General features: G+C 46.3%; 1 protein-coding gene across 1 annotated transcript; it reads left to right on the top strand.

Annotated features, from left to right (window-relative positions):
* The first annotated feature begins 1,397 nt into the window (after positions 1–1,397).
* LOC118357677 (zinc transporter ZIP9-like) lies at positions 1,398–21,860 on the top strand. Its single transcript, XM_052477422.1, has 9 exons — positions 1,398–2,146; positions 4,622–4,727; positions 13,210–13,401; positions 16,001–16,069; positions 17,226–17,311; positions 17,979–17,985; positions 18,039–18,133; positions 18,826–18,960; positions 20,992–21,860. The coding sequence occupies exons 1-9, from the start codon at positions 2,051–2,053 to the stop codon at positions 21,229–21,231; spliced, it is 1,026 nt and encodes a 341-aa protein (XP_052333382.1). The 5' UTR covers positions 1,398–2,050; the 3' UTR covers positions 21,232–21,860.
* The last annotated feature ends 691 nt before the right edge of the window (positions 21,861–22,551 follow it).

Below are 22,551 nucleotides of genomic sequence, written 5' to 3'. Positions count from 1 at the left end.
CCCTAATGGTTTGACTCACACCACACACCACACACACACACACACACACACACACACACACACACCCACAACTTCCCTAACCGTTTAACTCACACACCACACACACACACACACACACACACACCATTCCCTAATGGTTTGACTCACACACCACACACACACCCACACACACACACACCACCATCGCCTAACGCTTTGACTCACACACCACACACACACACCACACACCCTAACACACACACACCACACACACACACACACACCACACCACACACACACACCACACACACACACACACACACACACCATCCCTAACGGTTTGACTCACACACCACACACACACACACCACACACCACACACACACACCACACACCACACACACACACACACCACACACACACACACACACACACACCACACCACACACACACACACACACACACACACACACACACACACACACACCATCCCCTAACGGTTTGACTCCATTGAGCCTGTGTTCTGTAAGTCATGGCTTTCCTCTCATTGAGTGTATAGCTAATGCCTCTGAAATAAATGATGTCTTAAACTCAATGTTTCTTGGTAAGAGTAGTAACATTGCATTTCATACTGAAGGTCAATTTCCTAAATAAAGTAAAATGTATGGTTTTCCAGATATTTAATTTTCAGAAATTAAATAGCATCAATGGATTTAATTTCTATTTAAAAAAAACACTGAGAAGGGGTCCCCCCCCCACACACACACTTTAGACCACAGCCCTATTCCCTATATAGTGCACTACTTTACACCAGGGCCCTATTCCCTATATAGTGCACTACTATAGACCAGAGCCCTATTCCCTTTATAGTGCACTACTTTAGACAAGAGCCCTATTCCCTTTATAGTGCACTACTTTAGACCAGAGCCCTATTCCCTTTATAGTGCACTACTATAGACCAGAGCCCTATTCCCTTTATAGTACACTACTATAGACCAGAGCCCTATTCCCTTTATAGTGCACTACTATAGACCAGAGCCCTATTCCCTTTATAGTGCACTACTATAGACCAGAGCCCTATTCCCTTTATAGTGCACTACTTTAGACCAGAGCCCTATTCCCTTTATAGTGCACTACTTTAGATTAGGGCCCTATGGAACCCTATTCCCTATATAGTACACTACTTTAGACCAGAGCCCTATGGGCCGTATGGTCTTGGTCTAAGGTAGTGCACTTAATGTAATAGCATTTGGGAGGCATTATGTCTCTTTCTCCCCTATTCCTCTAAGGGCTGTCTGTAGAACAGATTGGTCTGTATATTTCCTCCAGGTCTTTGAACAACAAAATCCGTATTTTAATCAGTCTGTCTTATTGTGGAGCTGTTGGTTACAGTTGTTTTGTCCCTGTGAGTTATTCTAAATTTACATTTCCGCCGAGTTTCACAAAGAGCCGAAATGAATTGATAAAAACATGTAACACGTTGATATTCCAGAACTTTTATGAGGATTGGTCCTTGTGTTTTATTCAGTTCAATGTTCATATTGCTGTCCTTTACAAGTCTACGACGTGAAGAATCAAAGGTACCACATGACCGTCCCAGAGGACCTCAGCAGACATGTTGGGATGAGACCATTTAAATAGTTTTAGTGCTGTCTTGTCTCCTTCTGCACTGAAGTGAAGGGGAAAAAAACTCCCGAACAAGTAGCATATATTCCCAACGCATTATTCACATCAGTACAGATGAAGGTTCAGGAGAGGAAACTAGTTTATACAAATCACCCCGAGACGGTCACAAGTTCAGGGAGTCGACGGTGGTTTTCTATTTGTTCTGCAGTTGGTGTTTTGTACCGCCAGGCGTTGTTTTGAGAAGGGCGGTTACGACAGAAACCGGGCGACGTGGAAGCGTGGAGAGAATGATCATGTACGCGCGTCTCGCTTGTGATCAACAGGGCTTTTCCCAATAGTTTTTAAAAACGGATTTTCAGTATAGATAAAGGTGTATTTTAAATAGTAGAGAGGATAAAAAACAACTGACATTATTAATATCGTGCATAAGATAAGATCTATAGCCATGGATGAGGCAATAGCGATTATTTTAATATCCGTTGCGATGTTTTTGGGATGTTTTCTATTAGGTTTGATTCCACTTCAGATGAAACTGTCCGAGGTAAGTCATTTCATTCTTAACCTTGTATTCCCTCTGTTCCCCTCCTGTCTGTAACTTGCGCCGTACCTTCCTTTATGGTCTCTTCTCCCGATGCCAGAGATGTTTTTTCAGACCTGTCTCATACTGGTCCCTGTTATGGGATGTTATGGGATCCAATTCATACAAGATTTTGTGAACATTTTACTGAACCCCCCTTTATTCAATAAATAGCTACTGTACCCCCCTTTATTCAATAAATAGCTACTGTACCCCCCTTTATTCAATAAATAGCTACTGTACTTTATTCCCCCTTTATTCAATAAATAGCTACTGTACCCCCTTTATTCAATAAATAGCTACTGTACCCCCCTTTATTCAATAAATAGCTACTGTACCCCCCTCATTCAATAAATAGCTACTGTACCCCCCTTTATTCAATAAATAGCTACTGTACATTTCCCCTCATTCAATAAATAGCTACTGTACCCCCTTTATTCAATAAATAGCTACTGTACCCCCCTCATTCAATAAATAGCTACTGTACCCCCTTATTCAATAAATAGCTACTGTACCCCCCTCATTCAATAAATAGCTACTGTACCCCCTTTATTCAATAAATAGCTACTGTACCCCCTCATTCAATTCAATAAATAGCTACTGTACCCCCTTTATTCAATAAATAGCTACTGTACCCCCCTCATTCAATAAATAGCTACTGTACCCCCCTTTATTCAATAAATAGCTACTGTACCCCCCTTTATTCAATAAATAGCTACTGTACCCCCTTTATTCAATAAATAGCTACTGTACCCCCCTTTATTTTATTCAATAAATAGCTACTGTACCCCCTTTATTCAATAAATAGCTACTGTACCCCCTTTATTCAATTTATTCAATAAATAGCTACTGTATTCAATAAATAGCTACCCTTTATTCAATAAATAGCTACTGTACCCCCTTATTCAATAAATCCTACATTCAATAAATAGCTACTGTACCCCCCTTTATTCAATAAATAGCTACCCTTTATTCAATAAATAGCTACTGTACCCCCCTCATTCAATAAATAGCTACTGTACCCTTTATTCCCTTTATTCAATAAATAGCTACTGTACCCCCCCTTTATTCAATAAATAGCTACTGTACCCCCCTTTATTCAATAAATAGCTACTGTACCCCCCTCATTCAATAAATAGCTACTGTACCCCCCTCCTACATTCAATAAATAGCTACTGTACCCCCCCTTTATTCAATAAATAGCTACTGTACTGTACCCCCCTTTATTCAATAAATAGCTACTGTACCCCCTTTATTCAATAAATAGCTACTGTACCCCCCTTTATTCAATAAATAGCTACTGTTTATTCCCCCTTTATTCAATAAATAGCTACTGTACCCCCCTTTATTCAATAAATAGCTACTGTACCCCCCTTTATTCAATAAATAGCTACTGTACCCCCCTTTATTCAATAAATAGCTACTGTACCCCCCTTTATTCAATAAATAGCTACTGTACCCCCTTTATTCAATAAATAGCTACTGTACCCCCCTTTATTCAATAAATAGCTACTGTACCCCCCTTTATTCAATAAATAGCTACTGTACCCCCCTTTATTCAATAAATAGCTACTGTACCCCCTTTATTCAATAAATAGCTACTGTACCCCCCTTTATTCAATAAATAGCTACTGTACCCCCCCTTTATTCAATAAATAGCTACTGTACCCCCCTTTATTCCCCTTTATTCAATAAATAGCTACTGTACCCCCCTTTATTCAATAAATAGCTACTGTACCCCCTTTATTCAATAAATAGCTACTGTACCCCCCTTTATTCAATAAATAGCTACTGTACCCCCCTTTATTCAATAAATAGCTACTGTACCCCCCTTTATTCAATAAATAGCTACTGTACCCCCCTTTATTCAATAAATAGCTACTGTACCCCCCCTTTATTCAATAAATAGCTACTGTACCCCCCCCTTTATTCAATAAATAGCTACTGTACCCCCCTTTATTCAATAAATAGCTACTGTACCCCCCTTTATTCAATAAATAGCCCCCCTTTATTCAATAAATAGCTACTGTACCCCCCTTTATTCAATAAATAGCTACGGTACCCCCCCTCCATTCAATATATAAAGATGTAATTCTAAATGTATCACCATCAGAAGTTATGGGGCACTGAGGAAGGTTTGATATTTGTCCAGGGTGTGATTGGTACATTTTGACCTCTTGTTGTTACTGTAACAGAGGAGAGGAAATGACCTTTGGAACCAGAGACAGACACATGTTTGAGTTCTTTGACTTTGTAAAATAATAATAATAATAATATTGATAATGCATAATTGAACACTGTTATTATACCGTGACATGTTTATTTACCCCTCTCCTTCCTAGAACAAACAACCGTTGGTGTGTAGGTATAATAATGTGTCTGTGTGTCTGTGTGTGTGTGTGTGTGTGTCTGTGTCTGTGTCCCTTTCTCTCCCAACAGAAAAGCCTACAGTTTGTTAGTGTATTCGGGGCAGGCCTGCTCTGTGGTACAGCTCTAGCTATCGTCCTCCCAGAAGGGGTGGAACTACTGGAAGAGTCATGGAGAGGTGAGGGGTACCAGACATATAATGTACAGCTCTAGCTATCGTCCTCCCAGAAGGGGTGGAACTACTGGAAGAGTCATGGAGAGGTGAGGGGTACCAGACATATAATGTACAGCTCTAGCTATCGTCCTCCCAGAAGGGGTGGAACTACTGGAAGAGTCATGGAGAGGTGAGGGGTACCAGACATATAATGTACAGCTCTAGCTATCGTCCTCCCAGAAGGGGTGGAACTACTGGAAGAGTCATGGAGAGGTGAGGGGTACCAGACATATAATGTACAGCTCTAGCTATCGTCCCCCCAGAAGGGGTGGAACGACTGGAAGAGTCAGGGAGAGGTGAGGGGTACCAGACATATAATGTACAGCTCTAGCTATCGTCCTCCCAGAAGGGGTGGAACTACTGGAAGAGTCATGGAGAGGTGAGGGGTACCAGACATATAATGTACAGCTCTAGCTATCGTCCTCCCAGAAGGGGTGGAACTACTGGAAGAGTCATGGAGAGGTGAGGGGTACCAGACATATAATGTAACAGCCACGGGATTCCAACTTCTCTAAGACCTCAACAGACGGATGGAGCAACAACTCACAGTAGGCTACATCGTTGTTGTTAAGTTTGTACGGGCAAAACAGTCCCTCGGTTGCAGCTACACTGATGCTATAAGTAGTCTGTAGTCCTCTAAGGGTTATCTCGCCAAACTGTTTATCATTTCAGTGATGCGTCTTTTCAACTGTATCTATAATGGACCTTCAGCCTGCCCAGCCCTTTTAATTAATGTCCGGGTACACCCACTTCACCGTCAGACCAAGCCGCAGAGGGGTACTTCAGGATACATGGGCAATGAAGTGACCTCATTGAAATGAAAATCAACTTGGTGACCTAATTTAAGGGTCCTTGGTTAAAGCTCGGCTGGGGCAGACAGGAAGCTGTACTGTTACGTCAGGGCGATGCCATGGTAACGGAATTACGCTTTGACTCAGGTTTTTCACTTTCAAATGTACAAAAAAAACAACAACAACCATTGATTTCGACGTTGAACAAACCATACAACTCTATGCACAATAACTACTTTGAACAATTTACACTAAACATCTAATCAAAAACATGTACTGAATGAACTGTGCGCTGTTCAGAATGACATTTAAATCTCCTTCAGTTTTTTATACGACCACTTTTTCCCCCAAATCTTTGTTAAACGTCTGCTCTGAATGAAGATGCAAAAGATGTCAGCGATGATATGATGACACCTTGACTTTGAAAACATCTCTTTTAGTTAATGAACTACACAGTAAGTGAAGTGGATGAACACCCAGTAACAGAATGACATCCTTGGTCCCTGATCTGTACGAGACAGAAATGGATCATTAATAACGTCATTCTCTTCATGGTGATGTATCCTAAATAGATACACAAGAAGGTAGAAATATGTCACATTCTGCTTCCCACGTTTGGCTATTATTCCACTCACCGACTGTTATTCTAATGAGCTGCAAACAAGACCACATTTGGTTGGTCCAGACCAGACCAAATCTGAACCAATCATAGATGTAGATGTCTATGTTTCACAGATTTGGACAGCACAGTACAGTAGAGCTACAGTGAAGTAGATACAGTTGAAGTTGGAAGTTTACATACACCTTAGTCAAATACATTTAAACTCTGTTTTTCACAATTCCTGACATTTAATCATAGTAAAACGTCCCTGTCTTAGGTCAGTTAGGATCACCACTTTATTTTAAGAATGTGAAATGTCAGAATAATAGTAGAGATAATGATTTATTTCAGTTTTTATTTCTTTCATCACATTCCCAGTGGGTCAGAAGTTTACATACACTCAATTAGTATTTGGTAGCATTGCCTTTAAATTGTTTAACTTGGGTCAAATGTTTCGGTTGGCCTTCCACAAGCTTCCCACAATAAGTTGGGTTAATTTTGGCCCATTCCTCCTGACAGAGTTGGTGTAACTGAATCAGGTTTGTAGGCCTCCTGGCTCGCACACGCTTTTTCAGTTCTGCTCACAAATTTTCTATAGGATTGAGGTCAGGGCTTTGTGATGGACACTCCAATACCTTGACTCTGTTGTCCTTAAGCCATTTTGCCACAACTTTGGAAGTATGCTTGGGGTAATTGTCCATTTGGAAGACCCATTTGTGACCAAGCTTTAACTTCCTGACTGATGTCTTGATATGTTGTTTCAATATATTCACATAATTTCCCCCCTCATGATGCCATCTATTTTGTTGATGTGCACCAGTCCCTCCTGCAGCAAAGCACCCCCACAACATGATGCTGCCACCCCCGTGCTTCACGGTTGGGATGCTGTTCTTCGGCTTGCAAGCCTCCCCCTTTTCACTCCAAACATAACGATGGTCATTATGGCCAAACAGTTCTATTTTTGTTTCATCTGACCAGAGGACAATTCTCCAAAAAGTACAATCTGTGTCCCCATGTGCATTTCAAACCGTAGTCTGGCTTTTTTATGGCGGTTTTGGAGCAGTGGCTTCTTCCTTGCTGAGCGTCCTTTCAGGTCATGTTGATATAGGACTCGTTTGACTGTGGATATAGATACTTTTGTACCTGTTTCCTCCAGCATCTTCACAAGGTCCATTGCTGTTGTTCTGGGATTGATTTGCACTTTTCACACCAAAGTATGTTCATCTCTAGGAGACAGAACGCGTATCCTTCCTGAGCGGTATGATGGCTGCGTGGTCCCGTGGTGTTTATACAGATGAACGTGGTACCTTTAGGCATTTGGAAATTTCCCCCAAGGATGAACCGGAATTGTGGAAGTCTACCATTTTTTTCTGAGGTCTTGGTTGATTTCTTTTGATTTTCCCATGATGTCAAGCAAAGAGGCACTGAGTTTGAAGGTAGGCCTTGAAATACATCCACAGGTACACCTCCAATTGACTCAAATGATGTCAATTAGCCTATCAGAAGCTTCTAAAGCCATGACATCATTTTCTGGAATTTTCCAAGCAGTTTAAATGCACAGTCAAGTTAGTGTATGTAAACTTCTTACTCACTGGAATTGTGATACAGTGAATTATAAGTGAAATAATCTGTCTGTAAACAATTGTTGGAAAAATGACTTGTGTCATACACAAAGTAGATGTCCTAACCGACTTGCCAAAACTATAGTTTGGTAACAAGACATTTGTGTAGTGGTTGAAAAACAAGATTTAATGACTCCAGCCTAAGTGTATGTAAAGTTCAGACTTCAACTGTATGTTCAGTACAGTACATTACACTCTACGCTATTTTACTATACTGTACTGAACTCTACTGCACTGTGGGGCACGCGAGGGTCCGGCTTTTAAAGAAACTCAGTCCGACTTTAAACTTTAAAAGTAGAATGCACAATGGTGTGACATCTAAATTAGGTAGTACATCATCGGTTCCTCTTGTCATTGCAGACCTTAAATAGATGTATAACTTGTGAGAAATGTCCAGATCATCTAGCTCATGTTATTTCTGTTATTTTTATAGCCCATACATATTATTGTCATATTTTTTCTCTCCCTCAAATATCACATGAATACACAATTGAAGTGGCTATAGAACTGTAAAATGTTGTTTTTCACCCCATGACAAAATGTGTAGAATTGCAGTAAATATGCTTTAAACCTGCAAATTCCTCTCCATCAAGAAGAGGGGTGTGAACAGTTTGTTGTTGCTGGAGGATGGGCCCCAGTTTGTTGTTGCTGGAGGATGGGCCCCAGTTTGTTGTTGCTGGAGGATGGGCCCCAGTTTGTTGTTGCTGGAGGATGGGCCCCAGTTTGTTGTTGCTGGAGGATGGGCCCCAGTTTGTTGTTGCTGGAGGATGGGCCCCAGTTTGTTGTTGCTGGAGGATGGGCCCCAGTTTGTTGTTGCTGGAGGATGGGCCCCAGTTTGTTGTTGCTGGAGGATGGGCCCCAGTTTGTTGTTGCTGGAGGATGGGCCCCAGTTTGTTGTTGCTGGAGGATGGGCCCCAGTTTGTTGTTGCTGGAGGATGGGCCCCAGTTTGTTGTTGCTGGAGGATGGGCCCCAGTTTGTTGTTGCTGGAGGATGGGCCCCAGTTTGTTGTTGCTGGAGGATGGGCCCCAGTTTGTTGTTGCTGGAGGATGGGCCCCAGTTTGTTGTTGCTGGAGGATGGGCCCCAGTTTGTTGTTGCTGGAGGATGGGCCCCAGTCTGTTGTTGCTGGAGGATGGGCCCCAGTTTGTTGTTGCTGGAGGATGGGCCCCAGTTTGTTGTTGCTGGAGGATGGGCCCCAGTTTGTTGTTGCTGGAGGATGGGCCCCAGTTTGTTGTTGCTGGAGGATGGGCCCCAGTTTGTTGTTGCTGGAGGATGGGCCCCAGTTTGTTGTTGCTGGAGGATGGGCCCCAGTTTGTTGTTGCTGGAGGATGGGCCCCAGTTTGTTGTTGCTGGAGGATGGGCCCCAGTTTGTTGTTGCTGGAGGATGGGCCCCAGTTTGTTGTTGCTGGAGGATGGGAGTTTGGCTGGAGGATGGGCCCCAGTTTGTTGTTGCTGGAGGATGGGCCCCAGTTTGTTGTTGCTGGAGGATGGGCCCCAGTTTGTTGTTGCTGGAGGATGGGCCCCAGTTTGTTGTTGCTGGAGGATGGGCCCCAGTTTGTTGTTGCTGGAGGATGGGCCCCAGTTTGTTGTTGCTGGAGGATGGGCCCCAGTTTGTTGTTGCTGGAGGATGGGCCCCAGTTTGTTGTTGCTGGAGGATGGGCCCCAGTTTGTTGTTGCTGGAGGATGGGCCCCAGTTTGTTGTTGCTGGAGGATGGGCCCCAGTTTGTTGTTGCTGGAGGATGGGCGCCAGTTTGTTGTTGCGTTTGGGGAAACCCTGCTCTACTGTCCTCTACTTTTCTGTCCTCTACATTTCTGTACTATCCTCTACTTTACTCTACTTTTCCGATAGATGTTTTCAGACTGTTTCTGAGAGATGTTTTCAGACTGTTTCTGAGAGGAGATGTTTTCAGACTGTTTCTGAAAGATGTTTTCAGACTGTTTCTGAGAGGAGATGCTTTCAGACTGTTTCTGATCTATGACATTTACATTTAAGTCATTTGCTCTTATGCTGGACTTACAAATGGGCATACACCTTTGACAACCAGTGGAACAGCCCTTGCATCTAAATCTTGTTGGGGGAGGATGGGCCCCAGTTTGTTGTTGCTGGAAGATGGGCCCCTAGGTATTCCTTGAAGAGGTGGGGTTTGGTGTCTGCTGGAGGTGGGATTGACTCCGCTGTCCTGGCGTGTGAGGAGTTTGTTCCACCATTGGGGGCCAGAGCATGGGCCCCAGTTTTGACTGGGCTGGCGGGGAACTGGGCTTCCTCAGTGGTAGGGAGGATGCAGGCCAGAGGTGGATGAGGATGTGCCCTTGTTTGGAGTGTAGGGCCTGAGTCAGAGCCTGGAGGTACTGGGCCCCAGTTTCACAGCTCCTGGAAGATGGGCACCATGGTCTTGCTGGCGGATGCGAGCTTGTTGCTGGAAGCCAGTGGAGTTGCGGAGGATGGGCCCCAGTTTGTTGTTGCTGGAAGGTTGAACACCAGACAGCTTTGTTGTTCTGGATGAGTTGGGGGTTTAATGGCACAGGCAGGGATGGCCCAGCCAACAGTTTGTTGTTGCAGTAATCAAGATGGGAGATGACAAGTGCCTGGAGGACCTGCGCCAGTTTCCTGTGTGAGGCAGGGCCCTGCAGTTTGTTGTAGAGCATGAACCTACAGGATGGGCACCGTTTGATGTTGTTGAGATGGGCCCCAGGGTGTTGCTCCAGGATCACGCCAGGTTCTTGTTCTGGAGGAGGACACAATGGAGTTGTCAGGATGGGCCCCAGTTTGATGTTGCTGAGATCATGGGCGGGCAGTTTGTTGGGAGGAAGATGGGCTCCAGTCTTGCTGAGGTTCAGCTTGAGGTGGTGATGGTCCCACACTGATATGTCTGCCAGACATGCAGGATGGGCGCCACCTGGTTGTTGCTGGGGAATGGGAAGATTGTTGTTGTCTGGCAATGATGGGAGACCATTTGAGGTTATGACAGAGCCCAGTGACTTGGTGTATAGCTGGAGAGATGGGCCTAGAACAGAGCCCTGGAGGGGACACCAGTGGTGTTGCTGCGTGGTGAGGAGACAGATTCTCGCCACGCCACCTGGTAGGGATGGACCTGTCAGGTTGCTGGAGGCAATGGGCCAAGCGTGGGCCGCGGAGGATGATGCCCAGTCTGGAGAGGGTGGAGGATGGATCTGATGGTTCACAGTATGCTGGAGGATGGGTCTAGAAGGATGAGAGCAGAGGAGATGGGAGTTTGCTTTAGCAGTGGAGGATGGGCCTCCAGTTTGTGTTACAGAGAAGAGCATGTCTCAGTTGAATGACTAGTCTTGAAACCTGACTGATTTGGATCAGTTTGTCATTCTGAGAGAGATGGGCGTTTGTTGTTGCTGGCCAGGACGGCGCTCCAGTTTGAGTTGCTGAGAGGGATACTGGTCTGTAGTTGTTGACATGGAGGATGGTGTAGTTTTTTTGCAGAAGGGATGGGCAACTTTGTTGCTCTCTTGAAGACGGGAGGGCCCCAGTTTGTGCCAGCGGTCAGGGATGAGTTGATGTTGTTGGTAAGGAGGGGATGGGTCCCCAGAAATGGTCTGGAGAAGAGAGGAGGGGATAGGGTCAAGCGGGCAGGTTGTTGGGCTGGAAGATGGGCCCCAGTTTTTCATCTGGAGAGATGGGAGAAAGTTTGTCAGAGCATAGGGTAGGGCAGTGTGAGCAGAACCATGCGGTGTCAGTTTGACTTAGCAAACGAGGATCGGATGTCATCCCTTTTTTCAAAATGGTTGCTGGAGTCATCTGCAGTTTGTTGGGAGGATGGGAGGGGGAGGATTCTGGAGGATGGAGAAGGTGGCAAAGAGCTTCCTAGGGTTAGAGGCAGATGCTTGGAATTTAGAATGGTAGAAAGTGGCTTTTGCAGCAGAGACAGAGGAGGAAAATGTTGTTGCTGGAGGATGGGATGCCAGGTTTGTTGTTGCTGGAGGATGGGCTCCATTTGTTGTTGCTGGAGGAGCCCCTGTTTGTGAGCTGGAGGATGGGCGTCAGTTTGGTTGCTGGAGAGGGAGGACCGAGTTTGTTGCCTGGAGGATGGGACATAGGGAGTCAAAGGATGCAGTAAGGGAGGAGAGGAGGGTTGCTGGAGGCAGAATCAGGAGATAGGTTGGAGAAAGTTTGAGCAGATGGGAAGAGAAGATAGGATGGAAGAGGAGTTTGAGTTGCGGGGAGAGAGGGCGAAGTTTGGGCTGGAGGATACCATCCAGTTTGGGGCAGTGATGGGAAGTGTTGATGAGAGCTGAGAGGAAAAGGATACAAGGTAGTGGTCGGAGACTTGGAGGGGAGTTGCAATGAGGTTAGTGGAAGAACAGCATCTAGTAAAGATGAGGTCAAGCGTATTGCCTGCCTTGTTGTTGGGGGAGGGTGAGGGGTGAGGTCAAAGAGGAGAGGATGGGGAAAGAAGGAGGCTGGAGGAATGAGTCAAAGGTAGACGTGGGGAGGTTATGGGCCCCAGAACTGTTGCTGGAGGTGGGTCCTCAGGAAAGGAGCTTATCAAGGCATCAAGCTCATTGATGAACTCTCCGAGGGAACCTGGAGTTTGATAAATGATAAGGATGTTAAGCTTGAAAGGGCTGGTAGGACTGTGACAGCATGGAATTCAAAGGAGGCAATAGACAGATGGGTTGGGGAGAAATGGAAAGACCAGTTGGGAGAGATGAGGATGGTGCCACCAGTTTGTTGCTGACCAGAAGCTCTCGGGGTGTGCTGGAACACGTGGGCCCGAGGAGAGAGCAGTAGGATGTAGCAGTGTTATCTGTGGTGATCCATGTTTCCGTCAGTGCCAAGAAGTCAAGGGACTGGAGGGAGGCATAGGCTGAGATGAACTCTGCCTTGTTGGCTGCAGATTGGCAGTTCCAGAGGCTACCAGAGACCTGGAACTCCACGTGGTTGCTGGACGCGCTGGGACCACCAGGTTTGTGGTTGCTGGAGGATGGGCGCGTTTGTATGGTCTGTGCAGTTTGAGGAGAAACAGGGATAGACAGACACATAGTTGACAGGCTACAGAAAAGGCTACGCTAATGCAAGGAAATTGGAATGACAAGCGGACTACACGTCTCGAATGTTCAGAAAGTTACTGTTACGTAGCAAGAATCTTATTGACTAAAATGATTAAAATGATACAGTACTGCTAAAGTAGGCTGCTGGCAGTAGCTGTTTTGACACTACACTAATCAGAGTCGTTCCGTTGAGTGTAATAATTCTACAGTGCTTTTCGGGGCTAGCTGGCTAGCTAGCAGTGTTGTTTACTGTTTCGTGTTTATGAATTGGTACTGTGGAATCTGGATACTGCACACAGGGATACACAACATGTTTTATTTGAGGATGTTGACTCCATATCTGGTTGAGTGTGCCTGTTGCTAAAAAGGCTGTTTGTTAAGAACGCACACCTCTCGGTAATCTCTCCGCAGTCTCCTCCTGCTCTGTCGCCCCAGCAGCAGCCAATCAGAATGCCAGTGATGTTGGGGTCAGGCAGCAGCTCCAGGAGGAGGACCCCCCCTCTAAAGGTCTCCCAGCACGGTTCTTCATCGGGGTCTCCCTGGTCGTAGGGTTCATCCTCATGTTCCTGGTGGACCAGATCAGTAGCTACTGCTCCGGACACGGTCAGTGATGCTCCGAGGTGAAGACCTAGCTCCTCACTCTATTAGCATTAGCCTGTCCGATTGAAAACACACTGTGAAGACGCTAACTTCCCTAGCGTTCATTTGGGCTAGCATCGTAAGCATTATCCCAACCCATTGGAAACCTGCTCTAGTATCAGTTTCCTCTCTCCCTCAATCATTACCTTCACCATTAGTGGGGAAATGCTAAACTGATTCTGATTCACCCTTCTCAGATGAGTTACTACTTCATATAGCATCATTACGCAACATTACCAAAAGTATGTGGACACCTGCTGGTCGAACATCTCATTCCAAAATCATGGTCGTTAATATGGAGTTGGTCCTCCTTTCTGGACCTCGTTTTGTGCACGGGGGGGGCGTTGTCATATTGAAACAGGAAAGGGCTTTCCCCAAACTGTTGCCACAAAGTTGGAAGCACAGAATCATCTAGAATGACATTGTATGCAGTAGCGTTAAGTAACTAAGGGGCCTAGCTTGAACCATGGAAAACAGACTCCAGACCATTATTCCTCCTTCACCAAACTTTACAGTTGGCACTATGCATTCGGGCAGGTAGCGTTCTCCTGGCTTCCGCCAAACCCAGATTTGTCTGTTGGACTGCCAGATGGTGAAGCGTGATTCATCACTCCAGAGAACCTATTTCCACTGCTCCAGAGTCCAATAGTGGCAAGCTTTACACCACTCCAGCCGACACTTGACAATGCGTATGGTGATCTTAGGCTTGTGTGCAGCTGCTCGGCCATGGAAACCCATTTCATGAAGCTCCCGAACAGTTCTTGTGCTGACGTTGCTTCCAGAGGCAGTTTGTAACGCTTCAGCACTCGGTGGTCCCGTTCTGTGAGCTTGTGTGGCCCACCACTTCAGAGCTGAGCCGTTGTTGTGTTGCGCCTAGCACTTACAGTTGACCGGGGGTCAGATCTAGCAGGGAAGAAATTGTACAAACTGACTTGTTGGAAAGGTGGCATCCTATGATGGTGCCATGTTGAAAGTCACTGAGCTCTTCAGTAAGTCCATTCTACTGCCACTGTTTGTCTATGGAGATTGCATGGCTGTGTGCTCGATTTTATACACCTGTCAGCAACTGGTGTGGCTGAAATAGCCGAATCCACTCATTTGAAGGGGTGTCCACATACTTTTGTATATATAGTGTATCTCCAGCTTGCTCCACAGTTTGTCCATATGAAAAAAGGAAAACTCTGTAGTCATCAAATGATAGACTTTCGTGGGTTGGTGGTGTGTTGTCGTCACTAAAAGTCATCCGTTATAAAGAAAATAAGGAAGTTCTGCACTCAGGAATTTGCAGTAGAATTCAAATTCAGGTCAAGTTACTTCATATAACATACTTCTTCTAGCCTGGTTTCTGATCTCTTTGTGCTGGGTTGCATAGCCAATGTCTATGGTCGTTGTTTGGGATGCCAATGACCATACGAGTTGACAAGATCTGGAAGCACCAGGTTATGCATTTCCACGCTCTAAATGTTTCACCCCTTTCTCCAAACCTCCTCTCCAAACCTCCTCTCCAAACTTCCTCTCCAAACCCCTTCTCCAAACCTCCTCTCCAAACCTCCTCTCCAAACCCCTCTCCAAACCCTCTCCAAACCCCTCTCCAAACCCCCTCTCCAAACCTCCTCTCCAAACCTCCTCTCCAAACCTCCTCTCCAAACCCCCTCTCCAAACCCCCTCTCCAAACCCCCTCTCCAAACCTCCTCTCCAAACCTCCTCTCCAAACCTCCTCTCCAAACCTCCTCTCCAAACCTCTTCTTCAAACCTCTTATTCTAACCCCCTCTCCAAACCCTTTCTCCAAACCTCCTCTCAAAACCTCCTCTCCAAACCTCCTCTTCAAACGTCCTCTCCAAACCTCCTCTCCAAACCCCTTTCTCCAAACCCCTTCTCCAAACCTCCTCTCCAAACCCCCTCTCCAAACCTCCTCTCCAAACCTCCTCTCCAAACCTCCTCTCCAAGCCCCCTCTCCAAACCTCCTCTCCAAGCCTCCTCTCCAAACCTCCTCTCCAAACCTCCTCTCCAAACCTCCTCTCCAAACCCCTCTCCAAACCTCCTCTCCAAACCTCCTCTCCAAACCCCTCTCCAAACCTCCTCTCCAAACCTCCTCTTCAAACCTCTTATTCAAACCTCCTCTCCAAACCCCCTCTCCAAACCCCCTCTCCAAACTTTCTCCAAACCCTCTCCAAACCTCCTCTCCAAACCTCCTCTCCAAACCTCCTCTCCAAACCTCCCTCCAAACCTCCTCTCCAAACCTCCTCTCCAAACCTCCTCTCCAAACCCCCTCTTCAAACCTCCTCTCCAAACCCCTTTCTCCAAACCTCCTCTCCAAACCTCCTCTCCAAACCACCTCTTCAAATCTCCTCTCCAAACCCCTTTCTTCAAACCCCTTTCTCCAAACCCCTTTCTCCAAACCTCCTCTCCAAACCTCCTCTCCAAACCACCTCTTCAAACCTCCTCTCCAAACCCCTTTCTCCAAACCTCCTCTCCAAACCTCCTCTCCAAACTTTAGTCATTGTGGTTCGTTCATTATGTTAAGCTCATGTTGCTATCAGTTAGTTGATTGTGTTGTTCCAGATCCACGGACTGGGATGTCGAACAGGACCAGTATCACAGCTACACTGGGACTGGTTATCCATGCTGCTGGTAGGTACTATACACACTGTCATACAGTGATCATACTCTACTCACTCTGCCTGCCACACACCAGGTGTGTTGTAATAACACTATACACACACACCCAGCACAGCAGGTACACACACATCCCACAGTTCACACACTGTGATTCTGCACAAGGTGACACACACACACGTTAACAGATCTACTACACACACACACAGCACACTCAGGACATCAGGACAAACCATCAATGGTTGATTGTACTTACACACTACTCATACACACTATACACAATACAACACACTATTCATTTACACACTATACACACACTACACCACACTACTCATACACACTCACACACACACACACACACTCCACACCCACACCACACACTCCCACACACACACACACACACACACACACACACACACACACACACACATGTGTTACACACACACACAACAGCACACTGGGACTAATATCCATGCTGCTGGTAGGTAAATACACACTACTCATACACACTATACACACATACACACATTACTCATACACAATACACACACTACAACACACTACTCATACACAGTGTTTTACAATGTACAACAGTTAAAGCACTACACACACAATAAATACAGCATTAACACACACAATGGTGTTTGTTCACACACACACACACACACACATCACACACACACACACAGCTACACTGGGACTGGTTATCCATGCTGCTGGTTTGTTTTACACTGTTTCTCATACACACTATACACACTACACACACACACACACACACACACACACACACACACACACACACACACACACACACACACACACACACACACACACACACACACACACACACACACACACACACACTCACACACACTCCACTGGGTCTGGTCTATCCTGCTAGCTGATGGTCTGTCACACTCTCATACTGGTCTCCCTCTGCCACTAGCTGTCTGTCTGTCTGTCTGTCTGGTCTGGTCTGCCTGTAGCTGACTGTGTGTCTGTCTGTCGGTATAGTGATCATTGTCTCTCTCCTCTGTCTGTCTGGTCTGCTCTCACTGCCACACTGACGGTGTGTCTGTCTGTCGGTATAGTGATCTCTCTCTCTCTCTCTCTCTCTCTCTGCCTCTTAGCTGCCAGGTGTGTTGTAATACACACAAACCACTCTCCCCAGCTGACGGTGTAGCGTTAGGTACACACGTGGCTTTCTCTCCCAGGTCACAGTTCACAGCTCACTGGGACTGGCTATCCATTCTGCTGGTAGGTACTATCACACTTCTAATCAGATCTACTATGGACACTCTATCACAACAACTCAGGACATCAGGACAAACCAATCAATGGTTGACTGTTCTTGCAAACTCCTTACTTCTCCCTCCCTCTCTCACATTCAACACACTCTGATTTAATCACTCACCACACTCACACTCACTCCCTGGTCTCTCCCCCTAGCTCTCTGGTCTGTCTCCCTGGTCTGGTCTGGTCTGCCTGTAGCTGACTGTGTGGCTGTCTATTGGCATAGTGATCTGGTCACCTTGTCTGTCTGGTGCAGGTAGATGTATGACAAAAGTGAAATAAACATCTCTGGTCTGGTCTGGTCTGGTCTGCCTGTACAGACTGTTTCAAAACAATAAAGACATAGTGACAAATGTCATATTAGACTTCTGTCAGTGTCTTTAACAATGTACACGAGAAAGGTAGTTTATCTCACGGGAAAGTGAAATGAAACTTAATGATTCTGTCTGTCTGGTCTGGTTCTGTTTGTATGACTGTTTTGTCTGCTTCAGGTAGTTAGTGATCGACAGGTCACAAATCTCTGACCAGGCTGTCTGGTACTGCTCAGTGGTATTTGCCTGTAGATGATACGTGGTGGTTATCAAATGGGGTTTGTGATCCCTGTTTCTCTTTCTGTGTTTCTCCCTCTCAGCTGCCAGGTGTGTTGTAATAACATTGTTTCTCCTCCCCAGCTGACGGTGGTTCGCCCCAGGTCAGCTGTCTTCTCCCAGGTCCTTCTGCAGAGTGGTGTTCCTGGCTGTGATTCTGCGTCTGAGAGTCCACTGCGTTTCAGATCTACTACTGGAGGTGATTCACAAGCAACTCGTCTCAGGACAAACCTCAATGGTTTCTCCCCCTCTGCAAACTCCTTGGTTCCCTCCTCTCAATTCAATGTACTGCTGAATTGTTTCTCCCCCTCCCTCACCCCCTCCCTCAATTCAATTCAAGGGGCTTTCTCCCCTTACTGCAGAGTGGTGGTTAACCCAAAGCAAGTGAGGTAGATGTTTCAAAAGTGAAATAAACTGCAAATGGTGGTAAACATTACACATATCAGAAGTTTGTGTTTCTAAAGACTTACAAATGTCATATTATATATCTATCTCAGTGTTTTAACTACTGTAGTGGTGGTTCTCCAAGGGAAAATAAATAAGCATAAAATGTTTCTCCCCTTACTACAATGGTGTTTGTTTCTGTTGCCAAGTGGTGTTTGCCCCCAGAACCGTCTGAGTGATGTGTTCTCTCCCCCTGGCAAGTGGTGGTTCAAATCCAGAACCGTCTGTTTGTGTTTCTCCCCTCTCACCCTCTGGTGGTTCTCCCCTCTCTCCCTCTCTCTCTCTCTCCTCTGTTTTCCCCCACCTCCTTGGTTCTCCCCCCTCTCTCTCTCTCTTCTCCCCCTTTCTCTGGTGGTTCTCCCCTCTCTCTCTCTCTCTCTCTCCTCTCTCTGGTCTTCGCCCCTCTCTCTCTCTCTCTCTTTCTCTCCTCTTCTCTCTCTCTCTCAGGCTCCTACAGCGTTTGGTCTGGTCACCTTTCTGATGCAGGCAGGTGTAGAGAAGAAGCAGATTCAGAAGCATCTCTTGGTGTTCTCTGCGGCAGCACCTGTACTCTCCATCGGTACATACTTTATCCTGAACGCGGTGAGAAGAAGCAACAGACTGCTGTTTAGTGACGTAGAACAACGTGCTTTCATAATGACGAGAAAGGTGGTTTATCTCACGGGAAGCTTTTCTATGAAACTAGTAAGTGATTGGAGATCGCTAGAGGCGGGAACTCAGCCTGGTTCTGGGAATACATGTATTCTGTTTTGCCAACTGCTGACCAGAGTAGTTGGTGAGACGGCAATAACATCTCTGGGACCAGGCTAGAGGGAACTACTTCCAACAGTGAAAATTATTTGATAACGTTGATACGTGGTGGTTCGCCCCAGAACCGTCTGAGTGCTGTGTGTTTCTCCCCCTTACTGCAGAGTGGTGGTTCGCCCCAGAACCGTCTGAGTGCTGTGTGTTTCTCCCCTTACTGCAGAGTGGTGGTTCGCCCCAGAACCGTCTGAGTGCTGTGTGTTTCTCCCCTTACTGCAGAGTGGTGGTTCGCCCCAGAACCGTCTGAGTGCTGTGTGTTTCTCCCCCTTACTGCAGAGTGGTGGTTCGCCCCAGAACCGTCTGAGTGCTGTGTGTTTCTCCCCTTACTGCAGAGTGGTGGTTCGCCCCAGAACCGTCTGAGTGCTGTGTGTTTCTCCCCCTTACTGCAGAGTGGTGGTTCGCCCCAGAACCGTCTGAGTGCTGTGTGTTTCTCCCCTTACTGCAGAGTGGTGGTTCGCCCCAGAACCGTCTGAGTGCTGTGTGTTTCTCCCCCTTACTGCAGAGTGGTGGTTCGCCCCAGAACCGTCTGAGTGCTGTGTGTTTCTCCCCTTACTGCAGAGTGGTGGTTCGCCCCAGAACCGTCTGAGTGCTGTGTGTTTCTCCCCTTACTGCAGAGTGGTGGTTCGCCCCAGAACCGTCTGAGTGCTGTGTGTTTCTCCCCCTTACTGCAGAGTGGTGGTTCGCCCCAGAACCGTCTGAGTGCTGTGTGTTTCTCCCCCTTACTGCAGAGTGGTGGTTCGCCCCAGAACCGTCTGAGTGCTGTGTGTTTCTCCCCCTTACTGCAGAGTGGTGGTTCGCCCCAGAACCGTCTGAGTGCTGTGTGTTTCTCCCCCTTACTGCAGAGTGGTGGTTCGCCCCAGAACCGTCTGAGTGCTGTGTGTTTCTCCCCCTTACTGCAGAGTGGTGGTTCGCCCCAGAACCGTCTGAGTGCTGTGTGTTTCTCCCCCTTACTGCAGAGTGGTGGTTCGCCCCAGAACCGTCTGAGTGCTGTGTGTTTCTCCCCCTTACTGCAGAGTGGTGGTTCGCCCCAGAACCGTCTGAGTGCTGTGTGTTTCTCCCCCTTACTGCAGAGTGGTGGTTCGCCCCAGAACCGTCTGAGTGATGTGTGTTTCTCCCCCTTACTGCAGAGTGGTGGTTCGCCCCAGAACCGTCTGAGTGCTGTGTGTTTCTCCCCCTTACTGCAGAGTGGTGGTTCGCCCCAGAACCGTCTGAGTGCTGTGTGTTTCTCCCCCTTACTGCAGAGTGGTGGTTCGCCCCAGAACCGTCTGAGTGCTGTGTGTTTTCTCCCCCTTACTGCAGAGTGGTGGTTCGCCCCAGAACCGTCTGAGTGCTGTGTGTTTCTCTCCCCTTACTGCAGAGTGGTGGTTCGCCCCAGAACCGTCTGAGTGCTGTGTGTTTCTCCCCTTACTGCAGAGTGGTGGTTCGCCCCAGAACCGTCTGAGTGCTGTGTGTTTCTCCCCTTACTGCAGAGTGGTGGTTCGCCCCAGAACCGTCTGAGTGCTGTGTGTTTCTCCCCTTACTGCAGAGTGGTGGTTCGCCCCAGAACCGTCTGAGTGATGTGTGTTTCTCCCCTTACTGCAGAGTGGTGGTTCGCCCCAGAACCGTCTGAGTGCTGTGTGTTTCTCCCTCTTACTGCAGAGTGGTGGTTCGCCCCAGAACCGTCTGAGTGCTGTGTGTTTCTCCCCCTTACTGCAGAGTGGTGGTTCGCCCCAGAACCGTCTGAGTGCTGTGTGTTTCTCCCCCTTACTGCAGAGTGGTGGTTCGCCCCAGAACCGTCTGAGTGCTGTGTGTTTCTCCCCCTTACTGCAGAGTGGTGGTTCGCCCCAGAACCGTCTGAGTGCTACAGGTGTTGGGATGCTTTTCTCCGCCGGGACGTTCCTCTACGTAGCTACGGTCCATGTACTACCAGAGATCAGCACCAGGGGGCAGCAGAGCTCTCCCCACCTCCACGGGACTGGGAGCGGGCAGCTGGAGGTCCTGGAGAGCCTCACGCTGATACTAGGAGCAGGACTACCTGTGTTACTGGCCCTGGGACTACGTGATGACTAGTCTTGTGAATCGACGCTTTCCTACCAAATCTTGTTCATAACTCAGCTATTGATAATGAACATTGAGAGTGAATGTGAAGGAAGCCTGGAAATCAAGTCTATAACTAAGACCGACTAGTTAACGCGAAGAAGACAACCCACAACATGTTACCAAACATTAATTTACACTGGAGTACACCTCAACTCTTACACAGCTAGAGATAAATTGAGGGTGTTTCTGTGTGATGCAGTGCGTGTCAGTGTCTTTCTCTGAGAGGTCATAAGGACATGGGCTTTGAGCAAGCCAACAAAGGTAGGAATAGTGTGTGTGTGTGTGTGTGTGTGTGTGTCTGTGTGTGTGTGACTCTGGTGTATAGAGCTTTTGTAATAGTTTGTCTTGTCTGAAAAGAACATGAACCATTTCTTGTAAGTGGACCCGTTTTCAAAATAACCCCAGTTTCCTGATGTCCTTTGTACCACTACTGAACAAACAAAACATTTGTTTATTTATTTAAGTTAGCCAAAACCAAATCCCCAAAACCAGATTGTAATCAAATGGATAAGATTTCGTCTTTTGTAATTTCTGAGAAATGTTTTGGCTGGCTTGTGTAAGGTACTGAAGTATTCAGGGCAGGTTGTGAAAAGCTAAAAGCTATAAGAATTTAAATGGTTGTCATACCGACGTGGCCTAAATGAACCGCAATATAGTGATGAGTGCTGTGATTTTATATTGGATGTGATCAAGATATAGACAAGGAGAGATTTTTTAAAATACATTTCTACATGGTGTACTATAGCCAGGACAATGTTGTCTGGTTTACCAGTCTGTTTAGATATCGTAACACTCCTTGGCAATCTCTGTCAAATGCTAAACATCTTTATAACACAGAGTACCCGAAGTGGAATATTATCCAAACAGATTGGTACCCAGGCTAAGGACAATAGGATGTATTTTTAATCAATACTTTATCATAAGAATCATAGATTTAAAAAAAAAAAAATGTTTTAAAAGTACATGACTTGTAAATGTCTGATTAATAAAGTTAGATTGTATTGAATGTGTAGTTTCTATCCCAGTGTCAGATGTTGCTGTCACCTACAATAAATACAGTACATATTTCAAACTACAGTACGTATTTCAGACTACAGTATAAATACAGTACATATTTCAAACTACAGTACACATCTCAAACTATAGTATAAATACAGTACATATTTCAAACTACAGTATAAATACAGTACACATCTCAAACTATAGTATAAATACAGTACATATTTCAAACTACAGTACATATTTCAGACTACAGTATATATCCAGTACACATCTCAAACTACAGTATAA

Source organism: Oncorhynchus keta, chromosome 24 (genome assembly GCF_023373465.1).
Source record: "Oncorhynchus keta strain PuntledgeMale-10-30-2019 chromosome 24, Oket_V2, whole genome shotgun sequence".
NCBI lineage: Eukaryota > Metazoa > Chordata > Actinopteri > Salmoniformes > Salmonidae > Oncorhynchus > Oncorhynchus keta.
The sequence above is the reverse complement of the archived record's forward strand: the minus strand, read 5'-3'. Positions and strand labels throughout refer to the sequence as shown.